This window comes from Triturus cristatus, chromosome 4_1 (assembly GCF_964204655.1).
Source record: "Triturus cristatus chromosome 4_1, aTriCri1.1, whole genome shotgun sequence".
NCBI classification, from domain to species: Eukaryota; Metazoa; Chordata; class Amphibia; order Caudata; family Salamandridae; genus Triturus; species Triturus cristatus.
Genome location: NC_140585.1, coordinates 417,821,711 through 417,849,495, shown reverse-complemented (window position 1 = coordinate 417,849,495; position 27,785 = coordinate 417,821,711). Strand labels below are relative to the sequence as shown.

General features: G+C 43.2%; 1 protein-coding gene across 6 annotated transcripts in view; it reads right to left on the bottom strand.

Moving 5' to 3' along the window:
• Positions 1 to 27,785, bottom strand: part of RIC8B (RIC8 guanine nucleotide exchange factor B) — a 462,890-nt gene that overhangs the window by 46,429 nt on the left and 388,676 nt on the right. For 3 of the 6 annotated variants that reach the window (XR_014981276.1, XM_085652536.1, XM_085652538.1), the window contains one exon: positions 744 to 790. The exons of the other annotated variants lie outside the window; for them this stretch is intronic. Coding sequence is in view for 2 of the 3 variants with exons in the window: in XM_085652536.1 (XP_085508662.1) it covers positions 744 to 790 (47 nt within the window). In the remaining variant the exon portion in view is untranslated. The remainder of the gene's footprint in view (positions 1 to 743; positions 791 to 27,785) is intronic. 6 annotated transcript variants of the gene reach the window in all.

Genomic DNA, 27,785 nt, shown 5'->3' with positions numbered 1-27,785 from the left:
GGAGAGATCCTCACACATGTAAATTTACTACTTAGTAGTAACTGTAGTGGAGAACTGGGGGAATGGCTGGAAAAAGGGCATACTTAATACTAAATGGGAGGGATGTAGAAAGGAGTAAGAAGGGGGTTAGGGAAGACAGGCATCTCCACCCACAAAAAAATAAGTTCAGTGATATTCAGAAACTACAGCTCACAGCTCGAGTAAGTCTAACACCACACAAGGCCATCCACCGGTACTGCAAAACCTACCACAGAAAATAATGGTGGTATCCTCATAAAAATGATGTTAAATGAAATGCCATTATTTAAAGTAGTTACAAATATTAATAAATATATTTTAAGGTTAAAAAATCTCAAATAAAGCCTTTAATATTTCAATATAAAATATTGCCAATCTTTGTTGAATTAATAAATATAACATGAACTTTTATTAAAATATAAATACATACATTTTCATTAAGACATCATTACAAATAAAGTTTTACTTTAGGTGGGAATTATTTTTTTTATTTAAACTTCGGAAAAATGCATTTCATTTCATACATTTATATTAAAGATTCAATACAAAATTAGGTTAATAGTGCTGTATAATATATATATATATATATATATATATATATATATATATATATAAAAAACTAGTACTACATTTAAAATATGTATATAAAATTGATTTCCAGTAACATTTTATATAAAAATATTTTACTTTTTTTTTTTTAGTTCCATAAACATTTTTCATCTTACCCTGTACTTTATCATGGAGAGACTCCACAGTCAAGGTGGCGATATCCCTATGGTAAAGTACAGGCAAAGGTTTTTTTATAAAAAATGTATTGAACTTCATAATAAATAAGAAACAATATTTTTTATGTTAAATATTATTGAAAATTAGTTTTATACATTTTTTAAAATGTAGAACAATAAATATATTCTAGAAAGTCTGTCATTTTTCTCTAAACATCAGTTTATCATTTCTAAAAATGCACACACGTTATTCAATTTTAATATACATGTATTAATTCAACCAAGCGAATTCTTATAATATAGTTGGCTGTACTGCACACAGAAGAGCAACTTACATGTAGCTGAAGAGTAACTAGTAGCTCACCAGCTGCGGGTTGGAGAAGCCTGATTTAGCACATATATACTCCTCACTTGTTAAAATGAATAAACCCATGTGTGGTAAGGTATGTGTGTGCTGTAACTATTACGTCACCCAATGAAATCCTCCATTCATTTCACATAAGTAAATGTGCTCAGTCCGCTATTTAGTATGCAATGTATTTAATATGCAGCTACAAAGGGCTCAGACTATCTTCAGGTGTAGAAAGCTGCCTGCCGTCCACTTCCTCCACCACACACATCAGCTATTCAAGTCAAGTAGACTTGTTAGAATACAAGACACGACAATGTAGCCTGTAAGACACATTCTTTCCTCCACTTCCAGATCTCCTAAGAGTCCTTTCACTTTCACCTATACAAGCTTCGGGATCCCGCTCAGCATTTAGCTTGATGACTACTTGGAAATTATTCCCTTTTTTCGTCGAGGGCACTTCTCCCCTTGTCTGCATGATGTACAACAGGCACACATTGACACATGAAATTAATTAAAGTACTCCCAATGAGGTACACTATTTACACACCAGCCAGCACCTTTGATTAAACACTCTGGACCCATTCACCTTCCTCTCATAGTTCGGAACCTGTTGTATTACAGCACTTTAATGAGAAAAGCAAAGAAAAACTGATGTGGCATTGCTTTGAGCAAAAATCTTAATTAATCGTCTTTTAATATGCGTTATTAGTATTAAGGGTTCCATTACATACTGTACATGCTTTGTTGTTTATTCAGCCGTGGACAACAAACCTCATGCCGCGATAATGAAATCAGAGAAATGAATTACTAGATTGCCTGGAAGTTAGCCAAGTTCTTTCTTAACATGCATTTCTAAATGTATGACAATAAAACAACGCCACCTGCTTCTTTAAAGACATATTACAGGAGAGAGGAAAAGGATGTTTTAACTGGTCTTTAAACGGAGTGTCCTCGGGTGGCGATGGCCACTCATGACAAAGCAGAAGACTGGAACGGCTCTTGCATTCTGTAACACACACACTGACGGGGTGTCAGAATTAACCGCTTTCAATTTATACTTATTTTTGAAGAGTGTGCACATTGCTCTTATGCTGACAGTGAGACAGAAAAAAAGTGCCTGTATTCACAACTTGGTAAAACTGCAAAAGAATTCTTGTTTTGCAAGCGAAACCGATCCAGCCTGAGGAAGACAGCAGGTGGACGGACACATCCCTTCGGTTCCAGGTATTGATAAATCCCAGAACTGATTTTCAATGGCCTCCATTACGAGTGGCCCAGAGGGTTTTGTGATATTTATCACTCCAAATAAAACTAAATGCGCTCAAAAATTAAACTACGACGGCGTAATTCGCGCAATTTCATGATTTTCACGTTACGCTTGTTCTGTAAAATCCCCCCAATTATGCTATTAAGCAACTTCGTGAAATTACACTGATCTTCGAAGCAAAATTATAGCGCAGGAGCAACTCTTACGACCAAAACGCGACCAGCTGCAGTTTGCGTCAATTGTGGTTTTTGCACTGTTTTTTAGCACAAAATATGTCTTCACATCAAAAACGGGCACGGACCCATTTTGTGCTAAAATATACCACTAAATAACAGATTTAAATTTTGTGTAATTTCCAGTCATTTTCCTGAAATTTCGCATAATGAAGCAAAAGCAAATTACACAACTTTCTCACACCCTGGGTATATAACCCTACATTGCTTGGATCGGAATTTTTCAAGTGTGACACGCAGCACCGACTGTAAGTATTGCCGTAGAAAATAGGACATTTCATTAGGATTTTTATACTTTCAGTTTCAAAATGTGCATGTTCCCATCTTTAACAAGCCTTCCTCCTCAAACTGAGGAGGTTTGACCTTATAGTTATGCGGGGAGGCTGACATTATTACAGCCGGTAATTATGGTGTGCGGTAAACTTTGCACTGCTTGTATTTGCAATTTCAACACAAATAGGTGTTTGCATAAAGACTGTAAAGAAAGTGCACTCATAATTGGGTCGTGTCTAGCAACTCATCATTTTCAGCCATAAGGATGTCGGCATTTAAAAAACATCAGATGCTTCTCTCGGCATGAATTTGAAATCATCTTTGCAAAGTGTTCAGCGTATTGGTGAACCCGGCTGCTGTGGTCAAGTCTACCATCTTGTCTACTAGGCGAATAGCGCTCTTGGTTACTTGAACAATTCTGTGCCCTTCAGGGACCTAGTTGTTTTTATTCTATACTTAAAATGGATTTAATATTAGATTTCTACGATGAAATCAACAATAATGAACTTTAAAAGTGTAATGGTAATTATCTACAACTCCTCCTGGTTGTGTGCATTGCACACGTTGCTTGCCTCCTTCCCACTTTCAGACCGATCGGCCAGTCCATGCTCTGGAGAAAAACTGTAAAATCAAAGAATCGCACACGGCAGTTGTTCAGTGGCCAGCAGTTAGGCTCAAATAGTTAATCTGAAACTTCACACCCAGCGTCATGGAGATGCTGAACTATTTGCATCCCTCATTATAAAGGCGAGACCCACATCCACACCTTCCTACACACACTAACTGCAGCCTGCCATATCGGAGAAAAACCCTGAAAGCAAAACGATCAAGCAATTGCAGGTGTAGGCCCCAGTACCACCAGTCTCGCTTCAGATCTTAACTAGAAAAGGGATCTGTATTGAAAGGGCCTATCCCTCATCCTTGAACAAGTACCAATCTGCACCTATCGATGTCTATCAAGGTGGCGGATAACAAGATCCTTCAAACACATCTTTTCTAATCTGTCAACAAATTCATATAGGTAAACTCAGGCACCCAGTGTTACATGCAGGGTGCCACAGGGCTCCAAGTATTCCCTATTATTTTTCGTGTGGAACATCAACCCATTAGAATAGAAGGGAACACCACTTTTATTTCCAGATGCAGACAAAACCCACATCAGTCTCTGGCTAAGTTCGGTTCATTAAACCTTTTGGCTATTAGACTGTCTGGTTCATGTATACCTTTAGTAGGAGCAAGGCTTCTTCTACCTGAGCTGAAGGAAGTCCAAATGAATTAACAATAGAGGTGGTAACTGCAATAGCATGACTTAAGTGGCACTGATCCTTTGGCGCAGCCCAAAACTCCAATGTTCAACTCACCTTGCTAAAATAAAGGTCCTCTCTGCCTGTTCTCGTTCACTCGCCGCTGGCATCTAACCAAGTCCAGTGCACTCTCTGTAACACCCTTGAGGCCTTTTCAAAACACACATTCTTACATTTCAGAAGATGCATATTCAGGCAACTAGAACAATACTCTACATGGACAGCAGGCAGAACAGGTGTAAGCCTGAAGAGAGCTCACAAGGCCCAACCTAACATCTCTTCACTAACTCCTAGTGCGGCTGTCACTGATGTGCAAGGTCTTCCACTGTGATGATCCCACTTGGAAAAACAGGCATTAGCACATGCACATCAAGAACTTGGCATAAAGACGCACTGTGCAGAGCTATCCGGGTATAATGTGACACAATAAATATATAACAGAACAGCTCACACATCATAGCTACTGTGCTGGGAAAGTAGTCCCCAATCTCCTGTTCCTTGATGTAATTGCCTCTACAGAATTTGTTAGAGTGTATGCTGATTTAGACAGCATAAGAAAGGGAGCAGATTGCAGGAAGACATCCAACCTACAAGGGATCTGCAATATCGGACATTTTGAATCCTGAGCCTGAATGTGTGGTCCATGGAGATGATGGACTGTTTCATTGTCAGCAAAGCCCTAAACTTAACCTGGATGATGCTGAACATTGCTTGGGAGGCAAGATTTAGCTATTCTGACTTAGAGGCCCAATTTTCTGAACACAATTTTCGTTCTGAATGGATAATCTTCTGCTGGGATGGTGCTCTAATAAGGCAGCCTTATAGGCAGGGATTTATAGCCATATGTACTACATTGTGAACAGGGCTTCCGAAAGAGTCAATCGCCTAGTGAATGTCTCAGGGACAATCTGAGCCCAAGGAGGAAAATTCAGAACTGAAAGCACTTGCCACTGCTATGAATCTAAAATATTTTCTGCGGATCTTGTGAATGGATACATGAAAAGATAGGTCCTATATTGTATTGCACAAAAGAAGTTTCCCTCGAGTGAGAAAATGAGTGATTCATTTCAACGTTAGCAATTTGGAAATTGTTTTCAGATGAAGTTGTTCAATTTTCTGATTTCCACTATTCTATGCTTTAACTGAACTAGAACGTAAACGGAGTAAATGATTTGCTTAATGCTCGTCTTATGGTAACAACTGCACCACCACCTTCAGAAGGAGTTGCTGAAACTCTTGCATCGAATATCTGATGCTGCGACTTGTTCTTCTAGGTGCATTCGGGGAGAATTCTTGTTCAAGTGTAGGATCCGTTATGAGTAAATGTTGTTCGCCACCTAGCTGTTAGTTGTTATGGTGTTAACTCTGAAGGTGATCGTATTTCTTTCTACAGCAGTACACAAGGGTTAAAGAAAAGGGCCTCTCAACCCTGCATATTTTGTAGCATTTTTCTGGAAAATCTAGAACTCTTTTTTTGTTTGTAGTAATGCAGATACTTCTTTTTGTAGATAGATGATGCTAAAGCCCTGAAAATATAGCACAAGGATGAAGACATATCCATTGCTCGACCTCTGCATCAAGCTCTAAAAACACTGAAAAAGTGTTCCATGACTAATGGCTGCCTTGGTCTTTGGCTCACTGCAGTAGCTTCTCTACTTTGAAAAGAATTATTTTCTATCAAATGGCACCTCTAAAGTATATGCTGACGTAAGTATACCCGCATGTCCACAAAACTGCAGCACTGCCTAAAGCCAGCCTCTGCTGCATCGCTTGCTGTCTTTACTGTTTGAGTGGTGCATTGAAGAATGCACCATTCTTCGTAGCTGTTCACAAAGGCCTGAGTTTGTGCTATGGGTAGCAGTAGAAGCTGCGGAGGATCCTTTCTTTCTCCCTTTCCACTATGGACGAATCGATATACATGAACCTGTTTAAGATGAATGCTTTCTTTCTCTTGCCACTAGCACTATCTGTTGATTTGACAGAGAGCTTAGACATGGCCCAAAACGGCACTGTCTATTTTTTCTCCTGTTTACCTCCCAGCAAACACAATGAAAACAGTGTCTTCAGGTTATCAGCCCCGATCTTGACCAACGATCTAGACTAGACAATGCAAAACCTTTTTGGAGATTTCTGTCTTTAGGTCATGAAAACACACACCTTTGTCTTTAGTATTTGCATGTTGAATGTAGTTATACAAGTTTTGTTTTTATGTTCTGGAACATGAACTCCTCATCTTAAGTGTTATCACGATCTACCACTATCTTGGGTCTGATGTGGTTTAAGTCCCGGTCATCCTCTTCCTCCTCCAATATATTCATCCCCACCAGGAGGTATTAGTCCTTCGCCACAGGAAAGGATGGCTATTCCAGGCCATAAGGGAACCAGTCTTGTTTACAAGCTATTGTTTTATGCTGCCATTGTGGAGAACCAGGTAGTTTATGTAGGAAAGTGCCCCTTTGTGACATGGTCACCCCCAATATTTGCCCACGTACTAATTCTTTTTGAGTGAAAGTGAGCTGGGTCCCTGCAAACCAGGCCCCCAGTTCCAGTGCTCTTTCCCTTAAAGCAAGGTAAATGTCTAATTGTAACTAATTGGCAAGGACTTTAGCACCCCTGTAAGTACCTAGTAAATGGTACACCAGGTACTTAGGGCACGGATACTAAAGAGGGTCTTCTAGGGCTACAGCATTTATTTTGCCACCCTAAGGAACCCACACACAATTTCCATGCAGACTGCCATTGCAAGCTGCTTAAAATGATGCAAACCATTCCGAAAACACGACATGGCACACTCACCATGTGCCATGCCCCTGAGCACTGTTTACAATGTATGTCCCTCCAGCCGGCATTAGAGCCTAAGGCAATGTGCATTATATTATATATGAGGACATATCCGCATGAGCAGATCTACCCCTATGATGTCTGGTTCTATTGCCACAACATTACAAGTGATCAGGAAGCCATTTTAAGAATATGTACTGGTCACTGGTCATTATGAGTTATCAATCTACATGATGGCTTTACTGAAAATAATGCTGCTTGGTATCGAACACCTCGTGTTGAGAAATCTGCACTGATGCCAGTACTATATTTATTATGACATGCACCCAGAAGGAACCTTAGAGGTGACCCCTGAATCCTACTAGTATCTTAGTGTGCTGTCTGACTGGTATCACCCAGACTGCCGCCACAGACTAGTTTCTGGCTCCTGCAGGTGAGAGCCTGCACTCTCTGAGGTCAGAAACAATGACTGTCCAATGGACGGGGATCACACCTCCTCCAGCAGGATGGCTAGCGATGTTAAGGTATCAAGGTCAGAGGCTTCAAAGCTTTTGCCGCCTATAAAATGCTCCCCCGGATCTCCCCCCAGACCTGGCAATGCCACCCCCTGTTCTGGGGCCTATTTGGCAGCAGAGTAGGTGAGAAAATTAGTTAGTCAGAAGTTGTCACACATACAGGCTGGTCACAAACCTAAGGTAGGCCACCTGAAATGGACAGTCAAGGAAGGGTTTGACCATCTTGTTTTTGGTAGAACTACAAACTCTGGGTCAGGATTATACCCACTCTCTAAGGGAGTGGTCATATAGGGCATGTAGTCACCCCAGGGGTAAGTAGCAACCCCTTAACACCCATGAATTCTGTATTTAGGTGCTTCCCTGACACCAGGATCTCAGAATTGTTTACTGGGAAGTGAAGAAACAACAAAGAAGAGCAGTCACCATGAGAAGTGAGGACTTTACCACTACTAGGCACCAAATCCTGCCTTGCTGCTGGTACCTCGACAACTGCACCAACCCGACTCGTCCATAGGCTGAACACCTCCCAAAATTGTGGCGGACACCAAAAGCATCTTTCCGGTAACCTGTGCTGTTGGCCATCAGGCCCATGAAAGGAGCAGCGTGACAGGAGGAGGTCCCTGAAGCCCTAGGAGGCCAGCTCTGTCTCTATGGTGAGTTGTGAGACGCTAGACCCTCCACAAGCTTCCCTGCACCAATACCCTGCCTACCAGAGCACTTGCGCTCACTAGGCTTGTTTGAGTCCAGTCTGGACCGCACTGCCACGAAGACTTACCTGCATGTCGTGGGACATCGATAGAGGCAAGCTCCATACCACGAGTGGTCCTGCTGTGTTGCTTCTCCCTCCTCTGCAAGTAGATCGAGAACCGTGAGAGCCTCCAACGCTAAAGTGGTCCTCCAGCCAGCACCTCTGCACCAAAGCCCCACAGCCTCAGTACTTGTCTTCTGCTCGTGTTCCCTTGTCCTAGGAGTCCACACTTTTGGTTCCGCTGGATTTGTCTTCAAGTCTCCCTGTGCAGACTCTGTTGTTTTGACAGGTCCCTTTAAACGTTGACAACTGATAACACTTAAGGCTACCATCGGGCCAGCATTTCTGCACCTGGACAAACTAGGGCAGGTAAACCCAAAATGCAAGTGGTACTTTGGACCTTGGCCCCCAAGCACCTTAAGTCCTAATGGGAACCCTCTACAACCATTTGCATATAAATACCTGTATGCAGTACATGTCTTTTCCTTCCATAAGATAACATTACCGCATTCAAGGCTCATGCCTCAAATCTGACAGCTTTTTTATTCAACTGTTTTAATGTGTAAAAACAATACAGACACAAAGTACTAACCGGATACCGAATATCTGGTGTCTAAATATTATATAAAATAATGTGTTATTTTTCTAAATTGGTCTCGGATTTCATATTTGGTATGCATCTCATTTATTGACTCTGTGTTAAACAAATGCTCAGAACTTCCCTCTGATAAGCCTAAACTGCTCAACCACACTACAAAAAATAGAGCACTTTGGGATTGTTAAAGCAAGCCCCTGTAAACCAATATGGGTCACCTGGACTTTCTGCATAGTGTACCTTGTTTTGGTACACTACATAGAAAGCCAGCTTTCAACAGCTTATGATCAATATACTCGGGTTTCATACGGAATCTGTGGTTAGATAAGTAACTTGTTCTTCTGATGGCTTTTTCTATCCATAGATTCCTCCCCTTTCGAAAAGATACCAAAACAGTACTTCCCGAATGTGTAAGGTCTGTGGACCTTTCAGGACCAAAGTAGTGAAGTTCTCTTCCCATTGGATCTGGTTTTCTAGGCAGTAGTTGTTCATGAAGGTGTCAAGTACAGGCACTATGCATGCCAACACAGTGGTGGCAGCCTTAGTACTGGTAAAATGGGCTCTCAGACCTTCCGGAAGCTGCTTTTTGTGTGTAGCAGACCTTAAGTCAGATGACTATCCACCTTGACAGAGTCCTCTTCTTACACCATCTTCACTTTCTTTGCCACAGAGCACTCCACAAACAGCTGATCATCCACCAGATGGCCGTTGGAATGACTGCTGCGAAAGTGTAAAGCTCTTTTGTGGTCCAACCAATGGAGACTCTGTTAGACCTGGCATCCTTAGGATGGTCTTCCTCCAAACTTTTTGCCTGCTTACCTTCTCTTTTTGCTGTATCCTTTTGTTGGCCTTAGGACTCGGAGCACTTTACCACTGCTGACCAGTGCTAAAATGCATATGCTTTTCCCCTAAAACATGGTGACACTGGTGTATACCCAATTGGCATATTTAGTTTACCTCTAAGTCCCTGGTAAAGTGGTTTGCCATATACCCAGTGCCTGTAACTCAAATACTACTTAGTGGGCCTGCAGCACTGATTGTGCCACCCACACCAGTAGCCTTTCAAACCAGTCTCAAGCCTGCCATAGCAGGGCCTGTGTGTGCAGTTTACTGGCTCTTGGACTTGGCATTTAAAACCACTTGCCAAGGCTTAAACTCCTCCTTTATTACACACAAGTCACCTCTAATGTAGACCCTAGGTAGCCCTAAGGGCAGTGTGCTTAGTAAATAAAAGGCAAGAATTTTAAGTTTTACATGTTGTGGTAATGACAACTACATGTTTTTTTTACTAGTGTGAGGCATACTCCTCTGATGGGCTAGCATTGGGAATTCCTTAACACACTTTTAATCTGCAATTCCTGATTAGAAAGGAGTAGCTAAATCATGCTTCATATCTTTGGAATGGTAATGATAAATCCTAATTTCTGGTAAAGTTGGATTTAATATTATCGTTTTAGAGATGCCACTTTTAGAAATTGTACATTCCTCTGCACATACTGCACTTTGTGCTTGCCTCCAATACATGTCTGGGGTGGGTGGCAGCTACACTTTGCGGCTGTCTAGAGGGAATGCACACAGGAAGGGTGGGTGTGACAGAGAACCCATCTGCAGTCTGATAGCTCTTCCTGGATAGGAAGAGAGGTGGGAGCGGACACTTACACCTGAATAGGGAGGGTCCTATTTCCCACACAAAAGACTGATTAGCCCCTACTGATAGTCTGGAGTCAGTGCTGAGAAGCAAGGGGGACCTGTGCACTTCAAGGGCCTGCTTTGAAGTCACCTCCACTTTAAAGGCACAACTGGGCCTCTGACCCTACCAAGACAGTACACTACTGGACCTGTGAAGAACTGTGCCAGGAGTAAAGACTATGGTGCTACAAGGATTGCCACTCTGCTTGACTGCTGCTCTGGAAGAACTGCTTTCCGATTCGCTGTGCTGCTTTGGAGCCTGCTGATCCCTGCCCTGTAAAGGACAAGTACTGGACCCATCTCACTTGAAGCCAGAGTGACTCCACGGGCTTGCTCCCTGTTCTGAAGACTCGGGGTCATCAGAAACTTCCTTCAATCCTGCAACAGACTCTGGCATCTGTGAGTCTTGCCATGACAAGTGGTGCCAATCCAGTGCTGGGCCCTTGAAAGGTGACTTCTGCTGTACAGAACCATCAAAATCAAGGCAGTGATGACTTTAAGCCAATCAGAACTGACGCACTGCCTTTGGACGGCGAAACAGGAGGTGATCGACGACATCGCCTCATCAACGATGGAAAGCCTGCATCGTTAAGGGGTTCCTCGATGAAGTCTTCATCATCTGCACACATCAGAACCGATGCATTGAGTCTTCAAAGTTGACACTTCCTCCATGTAAGGTACTTTTTCAGCAGGACCTGAATGAGTCCTGTACCAGCCTACACTCCATTGCGATCAGCCTCAACTTTGGAATTACCCCGGTCCAGCGCGACCTCAAGCAACCCCTAAACGCTATTGGACTCTAAGCACTAGATTTGGTTATAATCTTTCAAAATGTATAACTCCGGTTCCATTTACTGGATTTTTGTCAGTCCTGTATTGTTTTTCTCAAATAAATATAATCTGTTTTTCTAACCCTGTGTGGAGTATTTTTGTGGTGTTTTCATTGTGTTACTGTGTGTGTTGCAGAAATAAATTACACATTGCCTCTTTAGATAAGTTTGCCAGCTCTGTGCCAAGTTACCCGAGGGTGAGTACAGGTTATCTTTTAGTGTGTATCTAGCTTACCCTGACTAGAGTGATGGTTCCTGCTGGGACAGGGTGCATACCTCTGCCACTCAAAAACCCCAATTCTAACGGTCTCTCTTCCTCTTTCGAGGGATAGGGCATGGCAAAGAACGCTGTGAGAGTAATGGCTTGCCCTACGTGGGAAGGAGTCACGGCTTTTGTCAAGAAGGCTGCATAAGTCCTCACCACAGACTTCTCCAGAAAAAAGCTGGTTTAGGGTGGTTAAACCGATAGAGCCTGGAATTCACTCATGTGACGAGCTTCAGTGATCGCAGTGAAGGAGACAGCCTTTTTAGATGTGAAGATAAAAAGGCTGTGCATCAGCTTCATGGAACTACACATGAGAAACATCAAGAACAAGTTAAGGGCTCACTGTGGCATCACATAAAGTTTGGGAGGGAACATGGGTCCAACCATTAATAAACCGCACTACAACAAGTGATTAAATGAGGAGAATGGTCTGGCAAACATAGGAAGGCTATAAACTTTAATAGTGTCCACTTAAGGGCAGAACAAACGATAAAACATCAGACAGTTTGGGTGTAAAGGGTCTGTCTCGTGAACTCCACACTACATCACAAATTTGTCCCCGAGCCTGGAGTAAATGGACTTTGAAGATGAACACCAGGCATCAAGATTGACATCCACAACCTCTGGCGGTAGATCGAATGTAGTCAACTACTGACGCCCAATTTCCATGTGTGGAGGTATACATTGCACAGGTTGGGATACACAACCTTGCCCTGCTGCTTCAACAGAAGGTCCTCCCAAAGTGGTAGCCTGATCAGAGTGCATAAGCTCATGCTCAGAAATTCCTGGTACCAAACTCTCTTGGCTCAATGTGGGGCCAGTAGGATGACTTGGGCCTAGTTGTTCTTCAGAACTCTGGGCAGGAGAGGCAGAGGTTGGAAGGTGTACAGGAGTACCGTGTTCCACTCCAGACAAAATGCATCTCCTTGCAAAAGCCTTTGCAGGAACTCGAACATGCAAAAGTTTGAAAAAAGCATGTTTTCGACGGTGGCAAAATGATCTACCCAGGACTCTCCCAACTGCTGGAAGATGCCCTGTGCCACCTTAAGATGCAGACACCCTTTGGGATCTGCCAGACGCTTCTGTCTGAGCTCGTCCTCCCTGGCATTCAAGGCTCACATCAGGCGTGTCACGATCAGGGAGATGCCCTGATGTTCCAACGGATTCCTGAGATGCATAGCCACATGGCACAAGACTTAGGACCCCCCCTCGCTCTGCAAGCTGCAGTACCACATGGGTGTGGTGTTGTCCTTGAGAATGTGCACCAAACTCCCCTTGATGGACGATATAAAGGCCTTCAGTGCCAGGCAAATGGCCTGCAATGCCAGCAAATTGATGCTGAGGCAGGTCTCCTCCTCCCCTAAATTTCCTCCCCAACCCTGCAGTGATGCATCAATAACCACAATCAGCTTGGGGTAGGGGAGAGGGGTTTGCCACTGGTCCAGTGGTGGCTGCTGCGGTTCAGAAGCCACCACTACCAATCGCATATCAGGAAGATGTAATGTTCCGTCGCTACTATATCCAGAACACTGAGGTAGCTGCTGCTCTACTCCATTCCACATGTGCTCCAGAAGCTGATTGAGAACCCACCGAGGGAGCTACTGGAGGGTGACGATAGTGGCCAAAAGGTCAAATCAGATGATGGTGAGGCTTGGACGACACCCGTCTGGCCTTAGCTTCCCTCATGCCACCCATTTGGGACAAGATCCCATATGAGGGGCAGGGCATAGGCTGAAACATCATGATCTCAGCCCGAATGTTCTAGACTTGTTGGTCCGGAGGAAAGACTCAAAAGCGCACCATAGCCAAGATGGCTCAATCAAGGGAAGCCTCTACGGAGGAGTCAGGTGTGACTTCAGCATGTTGACTGAGAACACCAATGATGTTGAGAGGTTCGCCATCACCTGGAGGTGGTCTGCGACTAACTACGGAGAGCTCACTTCAACAGCCATTCATCTAGGTAGGGTGAACGACCTACGAAGATAAACAGTGACCACCACCATCCCATTTGTGAACACCCAAGTGGCACTGGCGAGGCAGAAAGAGCGCAGCAAACTGTAAGCGCTTGTGGCCCACCTTGAACTGCAGGTAGAGTCTGTGGGCCTGCAGGACATAAATGTGAAAAGAAGCATACTGCAGATTCAGCACCACCATCTAGGGCAGAGAGACCCTGGTCCAGGGTGACTCTCTCTGACTCTCTCTCTCTCTCTCATAAAAGAGTCTGCACCATCGTGGCATAAATGAACATGAACACGAAGAAGTGGTCAGATGGAGGCAGTAGGTACAAGTGATCAAAAACAAATGGCACGCTGTGTAGCCTCGTTGGAAAATCTGCAGTACCCACCTGTCTGATGTAATATGTTGCCATCCTTGCAGAAAATGGTTGATCCCAATTGCAACAGGATGGCTGTGTTCCTCTAAGAGCACACTAGAAGGGTTTTGAGGTTGTGGCCGGTGGGGTGGAGTAGTGGGATAAACACTGCTACTGATGGCTGTTTTCTGTTGGGCACTTGGATCTGACCTCAAAGGGCTGGGAAGCCTGTTGTGCGGGAGGCTGAGTCTGATAGTGTTGATACGCCAAGCCCCTGGCATATTCTCTAAAAGGGTGAAATTGTTGGGGGAATTGCCTGAATGGAGCTCAAAGGCCCCAAGAGTGTGCCATGGTTTGTCTCTCCTTAAAAACCTCCAGGGACAAGACTACTTTTTCAGCAAAAAGGGGGCAGCTGTCAAAAGGAATGTCATTAAGGATGCCTGTGGACTCTTCCATGTGTGGCATCTAAGCACCACACTGGTGCCTATAAGCCCAACCCAGACAATCTGGAAGGTCTAGGCCCGAATGGATGATAAATATGACAGCAATCCAACCATCTTGAATGGATTAGGCTAAGGAAGCCCCCAAGTCGTGTTGGACTGTAGGTAAGATCTCACCAGGCATGTTCCATAGTGCATAGGTCTAGAGATAGAGCAGACAGATTTCATAAACTGACCTCAAGGCAAAGCTGGCTCAGAAGCACATATGCTTACCAAATGTATTCAACTGTTTGGACTCCCTGTTAGGTGAGGGGTTGGAAAGGTGTTGGGGTTTATTCTAATGGTGGACACCTGTGCCACCAGATTGTTAAAATAAGTAATCTGGGTCACCTGGAGCAGGCCAATGGTGGCAGGTCAACCCAGTATCAGGTTGCCTTCCCTACCACTGTTGTCTCCATATAGCTGGTTCTTGTTAAAATAGGAGCCAAAAAGTTGGCGTAATGTCTGTGTATGGCTGTGCAGAAGGGGAATCATGTTTGAGTATGATGGATTAAGTATAGCCTGCAGAACATCAAGATTTGACGTGACCTCAGCCGAGGTGGAGACTAACCAGGCTCTGAGTCGGACCACGATGAGTTGTGGTTCTTCCTCCAATACCAGTGGTGTCAGCACTGGCATTGCCATTCGAGGGGATGACACGGATTTTCGTCCCAGTCCCAATGACGGTATGAAACTTGAAGTGTGCTCAAGGGGCCCAGATGGTGCAGAGGGTGAATCCTACAATGATAACCCAACTGGGGTTCCCAACGGATCCTTGGGATCTGAAGTTGCTCCATGGGGAGTAATAGCAAGACAAAGATACGCAGCATGGCCACTCAAAAGGCTGCAATATTGCCGATGGATCTGGGACCTTAAGGTGAATCAGGAACAACCACAGAATTGGCTTCTCTGTAGAATGGGAGCGAGACCTGGAAGCACTGTGACATCACTGTGCCTCCTCTGAAAAATGAGAGTGGCCGGAAAGTCCAATTTGACCTATGTTTTTTTTCCCTGAATTTACTTGAAGACTTCGGCTGTGATGAAGATCTGCCTTGGGAACGCCTTTAGAAACAGGAGTGGGCCCACGCTCTTGACACAGACTTGGAGTGGGACTGGCACAGAGCCGTCTGGTGCTTCGTCACTTGGAGTTTTGTGTTCTCAGATGGCCTTTGGTTTCATATGAACACAATCGTCACAGGCCTTGGAGTCATGCACATCCCAGAGGTTTAAACCCTGTCGGCTTAGAGGGTTGTGGTAATTGAGTCCACACAGGCTTGAATTACAGCTGGAAGTTTATTGTAGTATATAGACCCCAGCAGCATACATGCAACCAGTTCTGTTGATTCTCTCCTTTCTCTGTCTCATTTAATTCCCTATTACATCATGGAATCTTATGCCAATGTTCTACAACTAAGGCAGCAGAAAAGGGACTGCATACATCTAACATTCCAATCCAACATATCTCCTCCCTTAAATGAAGAAGAGAATTTATACCCAACAACAAGTTTTGTGACAATAAAATACCTAGAAGGGAAATGAGAGTAAATAATATAATTTAAAAAACACAAATGAACACAATTATTCACAAATAAAATCTTACAACTTCTTTGGCTTTCTTTTACTCCTTCCCACTCTACTCTCTTGGGGAATGGATAAGGATTTTTCCTCCCTGCCCTCCAACCTGGAAGTAGATGGTAAGTGTCCATCTTCTACACAAACGGTGTGAAGTTGCGGGAAAGAAACTAATTTTCGCTCTTTCCTCAGGACAATACCAGCGTCTCCTTGTTGTTATGTCCCATTTTTTGATCCACTATTAGTGGTATCATCTATTAATCAACTGGATTTTAAGACACTATCTAAACTTGATTTAGCATGCCCAATCTCACATTTATATAAAGAAATTTGCCCCACGTGCCACACTTTCTCATCACTCAACACAACCGAATTGCACAAAACCTTTTTCACTTGCAAAGGTTGGAAAAACCTGCCTCCTGATTTCCCACTGAGACCTGGTTTTTTCACTCTCACCCAATCTCCAATGCGGACACTAACTTCCTTACACTTGTTCTTTATAGCATAATACAATTTAGTTTTGCTTTTGGCTTTAAGCAATTGTTCTTTAACGGCGAGATGAGTTCACTCACTCTTCTTGGTGCACTTCATCCAACCCACATTGTCCCTAGTGTAAGGAGTCCTACCCCTCATAACTTCAAGAGGTAGTACACAAGATTTAATCCTGTATGACCACACGGTCTTCCAAATTTCCTTTACCCAGCAAACATTAGCCTCTTTTGCTAATTGTATGGCGTTTTTGAGCACGCTGTTAATGCGCTCAACAGCGCCATTACCCGCTGGATGGTAAATAGATGGTCTTGTGTACAAGCCCATTACTTCTTAAAAATTCCTTGAATGTCTCTGAACAGAACTGAGCACCATTGTCAGTTAACACTGTCCTTGGTAATCCTTCTCTTAAAAATAACCGGTCTAAAAAATGTATGACAGCACTGGCATGCACTTTGTTAACCACCTCAATCGCAGGCCATTTAGCAAAATGATCAACTAACACAATTTCATATTTCGGCTGAAGACCAACTTGCACAGGACCTATTATGTCCAGATTCAACTTTTCCCAAGGCATTTCGGGACACTTTCATGGACAAACAGGGTGGTTTCATCGTGATCAGCGTTTTCTCAGAATTATTACACAATGTACACTCTCACTTTTTTTCTATTTGTAGGTCCATACCTGGCCACCAGTACAATAACTTCATCCTAGATTTGGTTTTAATAATCCCCAATTGACCTTCATGGCAAATATCGATAAATCTGCCCTTTGAAGTTTCTGGGGGAATTATTCTCCCCCCACGTATCACTTTGCCCTCCTCAACAGTAAATTCTTGTCTCAACTCCCAATATGTGTGCAACTCCTCTTCAATAACCTTTTTGATAGGCCACCCTCCTATAATGTATGTAGTTAATTTTTGCAATATTTTATCTTTTCCAGTTTCCACCACCCATTCATGTTCTTGTATACTATCAGTAATTTCAGCAACACACCAGTCATCGTACTCAGTATCTGGTCTAGTCTTCAAGGGTAAAGGGGATCTGCTAAAAAAATCCGCAATTCTGTTCCTGACCCCCGGTACGTAACATACATCATAGTTGAAATCCAATAACCTTATTGACATATGTGCTAGCCAATAAGAAGCTCTCAAAAATCCCTCTGTGGTTAAGACTTCTATAAGTGGCTTGTGGTCACTTCTTAACGTGAACCTATAACCCCAGATGAAAGCTCTATAGTTTTCCAAACCCCAAATGCAAGCAAGGGCCTCTTTCTATAACAGAGTACCTTTCTTCTGTCGAAGTGATTGCATGGGATGCAAACGCAATGACCAATTCGTTCCCTCTAGCATCAACCTTGGTAAGGACTGCACCTAAACCCTTACAGCTGGTATCGGTAGTCACTATACTTTTTAAAGTTGGATCAAAACCCTGAAGGGCTGGGGCAGTGCAAATACAAATTTGATCAACTGAAATGCAGTTTTACACTCTTCATACCATATCAATTCTGACTCTACTTTTATCTCAAGGGAAAGGTATTGCTTGACAAATGCATCGCACATTTCGCATATTATTCTGCCATTCCCAAGAACACTCTCACCTCGTCCTTATTAGACGGTACAGGGGCATTCATAAACGCGTCCACTAATGATGTTTTTGGTTCTATACTTTCCGCTCACTTTGTGTACCAAATATGTGACTGAATTACTAGCAATTTTACACTTAGTCAGTTGCACTGTTTACCCATTCTCTTGCAACAGGCCTAACACTTTCCTCAGGTCAGTATCAGGTTCCTCCTTGGATTTCCCCATAATTAAAATGTCATCTTGGAAAAATACTACCTTAATCTGGTTCCCAAAGATTTGAACATCAGCCTCTGAAACATTGCATCAGCAGATGCTAACCCAAACGGTACCCTTGCAAACTGGAAACAACCAAAAGGAGTGGTAAAGGCTGTCAGTCTTCTACTTTCAGGATGTAAGGGTACTTGGTGGTAGGCTAATGTCAGTGGTAGAGAACCACTGGGCACCTTTGGTAGCAGAAAGTATTTTGTTGACTCTTGGCAAAGGGAACTGGTCAACTAGAATATTGTTATTTAAATCTCTTAAATCTATGCAGAGCCTGAGTTTCACATTGGCTTGTCTCGCGATAACCAAAAGATGCAATCCAATCTGAGGATTGTACTGGTTCTATGATTCTTGCCTCCAATAACTTTTCAATTTCCTTTGAGACATCCTCTCTGAAGGAAATAGGAATGTTTCTAGCTCTATGAGCGAACAAACTGCATTCTCTTTAAGAATAATGCAATGTTGGAAACCTTTCAGTTCTGCCATTCCATCAGCGAAAACATCTGGAAACTCTGAGAACTTCATCAACACCTTCATTTTTCTTCTGTATGATAAGCACTGGATCCCGACTATTAGGATCCAAAATTATATCTAATTCCCCTTGATCACACCACCCTAATACTGATGGGCCCGACTTGGCAACGCACAATTTATATTTTGCTTTACGATCTTTAAACTGAAACATCAATTCCCTATAACCTACCAAGCATATTGATTCACCTGTGAATTTTTTGGGAGAAATGTCAGGTGCTTCTAAATTTCCTTGCAACACTGCTTCAAATTTTCTTCTCATACAGATTTGTTAATTTTAGTATACGGGGAACCAGAATCAGCAGCAATAGTGAGTAAAACACCCCCAATGTGAATTTCACATTTAGGTTTTTTCCTTGCACCATGGCCTCTTAAGACTGCAGGGTCCGACCCAGACTCCACGCTAAGGATACACGTTAGTGTCTTAAGAGTCTGAGTCATGTGAGTCTGACTCTGATAGTTATTCCAACATCTTAATAGATGTATTCTTTTTAGTTTTTTCCTACAGACCTTTTGGAAATTACCAATAATTCCACAGGCTGACCTGCGCCGATTTCTCGTTGGACACTTTTTTTCATTGGCTGAATGTGTTCCTGAGCCACATCTGTAACACTTTAGATCACTACAATAGTTGGAATCTTTCTTCTTGGAGTTAGGATATGTTTTCTTTGTATTTGGTGGAAAGTTCTTCTTCTCAGCGTTGATTTTATTTACGGTTTCATTAGTAACTAGTTTGTTATCTTCTGCTAAAACAGCCTTTGCACATCTTCCAGTTAGTTCTGCAGATTTAACAAGTTCTATCACCTCTTGGAGTGGAGCCTTACCCTAAACCCACAAACTATCTGGTATGAATGGATTTGCTGGGTGCATAACAATTTGATCGATTATAAACTCATCATGTAGGGAGACATATTCCTCCACAGTTTCATCCTTGGATTGTTTTCTATGCCCACTGGAACATTTGGAGAAAACATCTCCACAGAGTAAAGAAAGATGGAGCTGAGCTCTGAATCCGCATCTGAAGGCTCGGAAAGAAAGCAACTGATGTCAGCATACATGGCTGACACTTATATGTGGCTCAGTTCGTCACTTCCAGAGTACTATAGTGTCGATGTGGAGTAATAGGAGCACTGCATTTGAGTTTTCTGAATCCAGTCTGGCACCTGAGGAATGTCTCAAGAGGAGTGTGCGGTGAGTAGTATCCATCAGAATGTAATATTTCTCATATACTATTTCAATATACAGTTGGATTGTGGCTTGCAGCTCCAGAATCTTCAGCACCAATGGGTACACAGACAGATTTTTTAAACAGAGGGCTACCCCATACCTGCTTCAAAACATGTGGTATATCATATGTCTTGAAGGAGCAGTTCGCCATTCTCCTCATCAGCCATAACAACTGTTGCAGCACAATAGTAAGCATCTATGTTTTGTACATCCATGCCACCTTCCTCCAAATATCTCAATTTCTTTGCAAAGGCCAATCTCTTCCTTTTAGTTGCCAAAATAAGATCCATTAATAAACTATTCAAGTCAGAAAAGATACAGCAATCGTGATAAGATTATCAGTTTGGAGATGGCTAACATCCAATCAAAGAGAGGGGCAGGTGGGTCCAAAAACATATCAGCCTTCTAATTCCAGTAATACATTTACTAAAGTTTCCAGCAATCACATCATCATCCTTGTAATACACCTGTACGCCTAGGTGCCGAAAAGAATCAAGCTACCATCAGAGAGGGGGTGAAGCACCATTCTGCAATGACTCCTCACCAGCTGTCACAATCGCGAACATACAAGATTTACCAAGTTACCTTGTTTGCCTTGTAAACCGGACTGCCAGCCAAACTTGTCAAGTACTGCAATAACAAATGATGAGGTCCAATTGTCCTGTTTTCAGTTGAATCCCCTATTCGGGAGCATGCTCATGTAAAGCACTCACCAGGCATTCCATCGCCAGAGCGAATAAAAGCAGGAACAACAGAGAGCCCTGGCGAGTACCCCTGTGGACCACCCAGAATTGCGAGAACACCAGACCTGTTGGAACTCGGACCTCTGGGAATCCATAAAGCAGTTTTAGCCACTTAATGTTCATGTGACCTGGACCCATCTTTAAGTACAGCAAACAGGAAAGGCTATCCCAGGGTGTCAAACATCTTCTCAATATCCATACAGGCAACCACCACCCAGAAGGTCTCTTTGAGTGCCCAGTCTGCGGTCATAAATAACTGCCTCTAAGGTGGGTGCTCCACTCCCAGGATAAAACCATTGTAGTCTGAATGGGCACATTCTTCAATGTATGTCAACAGTCTGTTTGTTGGCAATTTCCTAAAGAGTCCCTTAAAAAAGACAAATTTGTAAATTTTTAGGTGCTTACGGGGTAATGATTTCTTTCATATATTATAACATTCCAGTGACAAACCATGTATACTGGGTGTGTTCCCTCTGGCCAGCGCAACGTTAGCTCTTTTGATATTATAGAGTGCTGATGGGGCACTGAAGGAGAGTCTGTCCATGTCATACAACACAAGTACATTTATATTGTCCAAGTGTCACCCTAATGTGTCCGCCCGTGTGGCTGGTGCAGAGTACAACTCTTTAAAGTAAGATGCAACGGTATAATGTATTTAGTAATAACTCCTACCACAGATCGTATCGCGTATATGGGCTTCCGGTCGCCCTCCGAATGGATCAACCAGGTCAGTAAATGCCCACCTTGATACCCCTCCCCATGTTGTCTGCAAATTCTTTGTAGCCAAGCCTCCCCCCCCCCCACTGTCCCCGCAGCCTGTCTGATAACTCATGACATTTCCTTTCTATTTCAATACGTAGCCTACAGAAATCTAGGTCAGACAGTCCCCATACCTCTAGTCATGTAGCACGTGCTCTAGCTCAGGAAGTTGTCAGTTCAAAACCCCCTTGATACCGTTAGTTGTTTTAAGGTAAACTACCGCTATCATGACTTTAAAGACCTACCATTCATCTGACGCATCCTTGCCAGTCTCCTCATTCTAGTTGAAATAGTGGGCCATATATTTGCGCATCTCAGTTCAGAAGGGGATGTCCATGAGTGTCTGAGGATTTGCCAAGTCGATATCAGCGGGTGGGGCCAACGGGGGGGGGGGGGGGGGGAGGGAAGCACCCCCGGTTACCAGCATCCAGTGAGGGTTATGTTCGGACAGATTCTTGGTTAAATATTCTGCCTCTACAACTTTGAACTCAGCCCCACGTTTAAGAACATATCCTGTCTGGTGTGGAGTGAGTGCATACCAGAAAAATATGAACATCCTTGTCTATGAGGATGTAGTTCCCTCCAGACCTCGGCAAGATGCCAGTGAACAAGCCAGAGGTCGAAGTGACATGAGATCCATCTACATGAAGCACCTTGTAGTGGTAAATGGGATCTACCTTTCTGTACATCTAATACCATATCATAATCCCCACCAAACAACCACTCACTGTCAAATATATCTTCAAGCTTACTATCAAGAGAACGCCAGAATTGACGATGATCACATTAGGTGCATAAACGCTTGCAAACATCAAACTCACTCAACATCCCCTCAAGCCTCTGGGGTAGTTAACAGGTGTGCGGGAGTTTGTCAAGACAAGTCTTGGTGACTTGGCATAACTATTCATTCAGAATCATTTTGCACAATTTCTCCTACCTTCCCTTGGGGATACTTCCAACAATGGCAGCTTAATATGCCCTCCGATGCCAGAACAAGCCCCAAAAAATTCTGGAGCCTGATAAATGTATATATGGAGAGGTAAGAACATCTCTTCTTTTAGGGCCCGATTCACAGAACTAACTTAAGACAAAATCCTAAACTTACTACCATTTTCGTATTCACAGAAGGCACTTACTCATTTTGGTATTCTCAGAAGACACTTACTCACTTCGGTATTCACAGAAGTTAGGAGTCTTAACTTTAGGACTCCAAAATGCCTTCTGTGAATACCGAAAGTCTTAAAATTAGGATTTTTCTCAGTTTAGGAGTCCTAAAGTTAGGACTCCTAACTATACTACTACTAAACTGAGAAAAATCCTAATTTTAAGACTTTCGGTATTCACAGAAGGCATTTAGGAGTCCTAACTTCTGTGAATACCGAAATGAGTAAGTGCCTTCTGTGAATACCAAAATGGTAGTAAGTTTAGGATTTTGTCTTAAGTTAGTTCTGTGAATCGGGCCCTTAGTCTCCATCACTGAACTTCAGATACCTTTATCAGATAGCAAAAAGTGAGGTCACATAAAAATTTGTACTGCAAATACTCAGCCTGGTCACTGAGACAACCACAAAATAAAGTCCTTTAAAACACAAGCCAAAAATGGAAGGATGAATTCTTTAATGCCGGGAGGCATCTTGCAAGACAAGGATTATCTCCAGAGAAAGAAAGTAATAGACATGTCACTATATCCACAACCTCGCATAAGAACAGAAGGAGATGAGAGGGAATCAGATCGGGTCCTGCTGACTGATAGGCCCAGGTTGTGTAACAGATTTAACAGTTGCCAAAGCAGCTCCATGGACTGACTGGAAGATCAGTCAATCACCTAGATACGGATATACATGGATTTCACACCACAGTTGACACAGCTTCAATAAAATCTTTGGAGCAGACGCCAAATGGGAGGCTATTCCACTAGCTGAACATTTCACAAACCTCAGGTATTTATTCTCGATTATGGAAGTATGCCTTCTTGAGGACTATTAGAGAGACTCAGCTCCCCCTTGACCTTGAAGTGCTGCCAAGATGGAGAGAAAATACTGTGCAAGATCACAAGCATTGAGTATCATAGAGCAAAGTAAGAGTACAATTCCTGATTAATTTTGTTTTAGGGCACCATTTATATAGCCAGCATATGCAAGGGCCTTCTAGAGCTCTATGACCAAGCCAAAGAGCGCACACAAAGAAAGGAAAACCAGAGTAAAAGGAATATTGAAAAAAAGATCCTGAGTATTTCTCCTACAAGCAGAGAGTCACAGGGTAATACTTCATCTCCTTGTTGAAGCAAGTGGTCTGATTTGTAGAGGGCATTTCATATTTTCTTGGAACGTGAGGAAACATCTCTGTCGTTGCCATCTCTGACAACTGAAGAATCTCATGTCTCGCCTCGCAAATGATAAAAAGAATGACTTCTATCAGTCTTCCTTGTGGATATGGAAAATGTAATGCTTTTTAAGACAAGTAAAACGAGGTATTTGCCAACAATATGCTTAAACGCCCACAAGTTGCACTTATCTCCACATTCACTGACAGCATAAACACTTTGCAATCAAACGGCAACATAACAATGTTTCCTGTACTTCTTCAGCAAGGCATAAGGAGCACAGACACACCTGCCTAAGCACTTACACTCCTAAATCTATGCTATTAACCACACTTGTCCATGTGGCTAAGAACAGAATGTAGGACATAGGCTGGACTGCCACGCTGCCACAAAGTTGCAGCAAACGTTTTCTGCCTATGTGAAGGAGGTCGGGCAGTTAGCAACTCATAGTGAATTTCTTAAAGTTAATACCTGTATCTGCATAGTGAAATAAAGTGGAGTTCGATTAGACTTAGTCACAAGCAAGCCTGGAACTTTATTTCTTTGTCTACAGGGATTTAAATGGATGACACTATTCTCTCTATGTTAATAAGAACTTTTTAAATCAGATTTGACTGTGCCCGGACGTGGATAGCCACACATATATGGTGTAGCATAAAACAATCTGTATTTGGTAAGAAAACTGTATTTCTAATTAATGCGCAATAGGCCCTTTCTCAGATTTTCAAGGACTCTATCACCACGTCACCTTGCATGTAATTGATAGATCTACTACTCATAACAAATGGAAAAACATAGGCCAGTACACCCTCCCTTGAGGAAGAGAAGTCCCTGCATTTCAGGACACTCCAATAATATCGTTTGTGGCACGGAAATCCATCTGCCTTGAAAGGTCATCTCCTTCCAACATTTTGCCATTGAAATTGTAACCCTAGGAAGTGCTAGAGTTTATTTAAGCGATGTAAATGGTAAGCCCAGGATGGCAGTCGGAATTGGAAACCCTTAAGATACCTACACTGTGTACTAGGTATCATCCCAAGAAAAAAGCTGGAGAAAAAGGAGTGATTGGAGGGGGACGCTTTCTAGATCACTATCTCTCTAGTGACGGGAGCTCCCAGCGCAGAAGGTTTATGCTGTCAAGGAGAAGAGAGTCAATACAATGGAGGGGGTGGGGGTGGGAAGCAGCATAGCCCAGAACCATTATCTCCACTCTGACCACTAAACTTGTTCTGGAGACAAATGCAGGACATACTGAATTCAGTAGCAGGATCACAAGCATAGGTAACTACAAGATGCCTTGGAAGCGGTCTCCAAAATAGCATCATAGTCTTTATTCGAATTTAAAATTCATATAAGACACAAACATATACAGCAATAGACAACAGTAAAAATCCCCTGTACAAAACATACAGTCATTCAATAAATACTTAAAATGGCCTAGTTAAAAAAACATTAAACATTTCAGTAGACTATACTATACAAAAAAGTAGTATTATATCCGTTAGGACAAGGATAGAGTCAATCAACATCCCGTCAGCATGAACCCTCACGAAGGTGCTCCCAAAATTTTCACGAGAGCCTTATGCCTCAAAGTCCAAGCCCACCCCAGATATTTAGCTGTAGCAATTGAAACAATCGGAGAAGTGCTTGTACATATGATTCTTAAAGCAACAGCACAACATCCTTGTGGCCAAAGATTTACACATGGGGGATAACCACACTCGTCTGGGAATAGCATATGCAGGACAGACAAACAAAAAGTGGGCGGTTGTTTCAACGTATGAACTACAAGCAGGACATATATCTGTGCTTGTACCAGACCACCCTCTAGTGAAAGACCTAAGTGGAAGAGAACCTGCTCTGAGTTGAAAGTAGAGTTTCCTATCTCTCGGGTGAGTAATCAAATCCCAATAAGGTTCAAGAGCAGGTGTAACCTTGGCCTCCAAATACCGGCTGGTCAGCTTGGAAGAATTGGTGTCACTCCAGGCTCGGTGGTCAACCTTTTCCCAATAAAGCTATTTCAGAAGATTCTTAGGGGGGAACAAAGCAGCCACCGGATCACTCCACAGCCCCTCTAATCCTAAATCTATCAAAGACACACGGAGGTTCCTCAGCCACCCGATCTTGTGGAACGTATAAGATTTAATTACGTCCATAAGACCCATGGCATAAGAAGAAAGCTCCGGGGTGGTCCAAAGCCTCCGCCAGTATAAAACTGGACGAAGTCTGGCTAAGTCCTTAATAGCCTTACTACCTAGATCATAACGCAGTGGTACCAAGGGCGTGCTCTGGGGAAGGCCAATTATACTACGGAAAAATTTATTTTCGACAACTGTCAAAGAAGTTAACGCGTCGAAACCCCATAGCTCAGCCCCATACATCACAGCACTTAAGGCCTTGGCCTCATAAACTTGGAGCACAGGTTTAATAGGTTTACTAAAAGATTTTTTGTGCTCACTGGTCAGGGCTCCCGATATCTGTCTAAATTTCATTGTAGACATATCTATATGCCTCCTTCACTTGATGTCATTAGTCACATGAATTCCCAAATAGACAAAGCTGTTAACCTCTTCAAGCGACTGCCCATTCATAAAAAACTTTCCCGCTTAGTAGTTAGAGTGAGGATTAAAAACCATAAGTTTGGTCTTGGCCACGTTTACTTCTAGACCATAGTCGTGGCAAAAATCGTCAAACACTGTCAAAGCCCTTTGCAGACCACTCGGAGTTTTCGATACGATAAGAGCATCGTCCGCAAACATTAATATTGGGGTAGGAACCCCAGCCAGCTTTGGGGCATCAGTGTTGACACCTAGCATTCGATCTACTACTTCGTTAATATACAGGGAAAAGAGCGTGGGGGCCATGGTGCAACCTTGGCGCACACCGCGCTCAACTGGAAACTCAGAGGTGACTTCCCCGGGTCCTCCCCATTGAATTTTAGCAAAATTAGACTCATGGAGCCGCATAACCAGGGTCAAAAGTTCCAGGGGAAGGCCCAATATTTCAAGAACATACCACAACCGCGGGCGGGGCACAAGGTCAAAGGCAGCTCTAAGGTCCACAAAAGCGACATAGAGACTGCCCTTGCCCAAGGTTACTACCTTCCAGTATAATTGGACAAAGCGAAAGACCTGGTCCACAGTGCTGGTAAATTTACGGAAACCAGCCTGGAAAGAAGACAAAATCATATTGTCTTCGATCCAGTCCATTATCGCATTCAAGACCAACCTCCCGATGATCTTCTGGATTGTGCCTATTAAGCTAATAGGTCTGTAATTCCCTGGGAGTGTTTTATCTCCCTTTTTAAAAATGGGGACTATAACGGTGCCCCCCCCAAGATTTAGGCACTGGGGCGCCTTCAGCCACAGCATTAGCCACCAGTGCGATGTACTTGCTCCAACAGATTTTATTGTGGAGAAAGAGGTCAGATGGGACCCCATCTAGACCTGGGGCCCGCCCTGCGGCTACAGAACCTAATACAGCTAGGACATCCTTGGTGCTAAAAGGACCTTGCGGGTAGAAAACTTGGGGTATCACCCCCAGGTGGTTAAATGAAGAGTTACAAGTGTATTGGGGTTTAAAATACCTTAACCACTCCTCTTGCGTGACATGATTTGATGGTCTGTCCGGAAGGCCACCTCTGTTCCATTTAATCACATTCCAGAACAATCTAGAGTCCCTGGCGTAGCATGCTTCCTTCAGATCTAGCCAGTATTGATCGTCCCAGTTCTTTTTTGCCCGGGCAAGACATTTCTTGTAAGAGTGTCTGGCCTTTTGAATACATGTCTTGTTCCCACTAGAAAGGGCTTGCGCCAGATTACCTCTGGCACGTCTACACTCCCCGTCGTACCAGCGCAAGCGCTTGGGTGGTGGCTTATTACCCTTGCTCGTTGGCTTAAGGAAGTACCC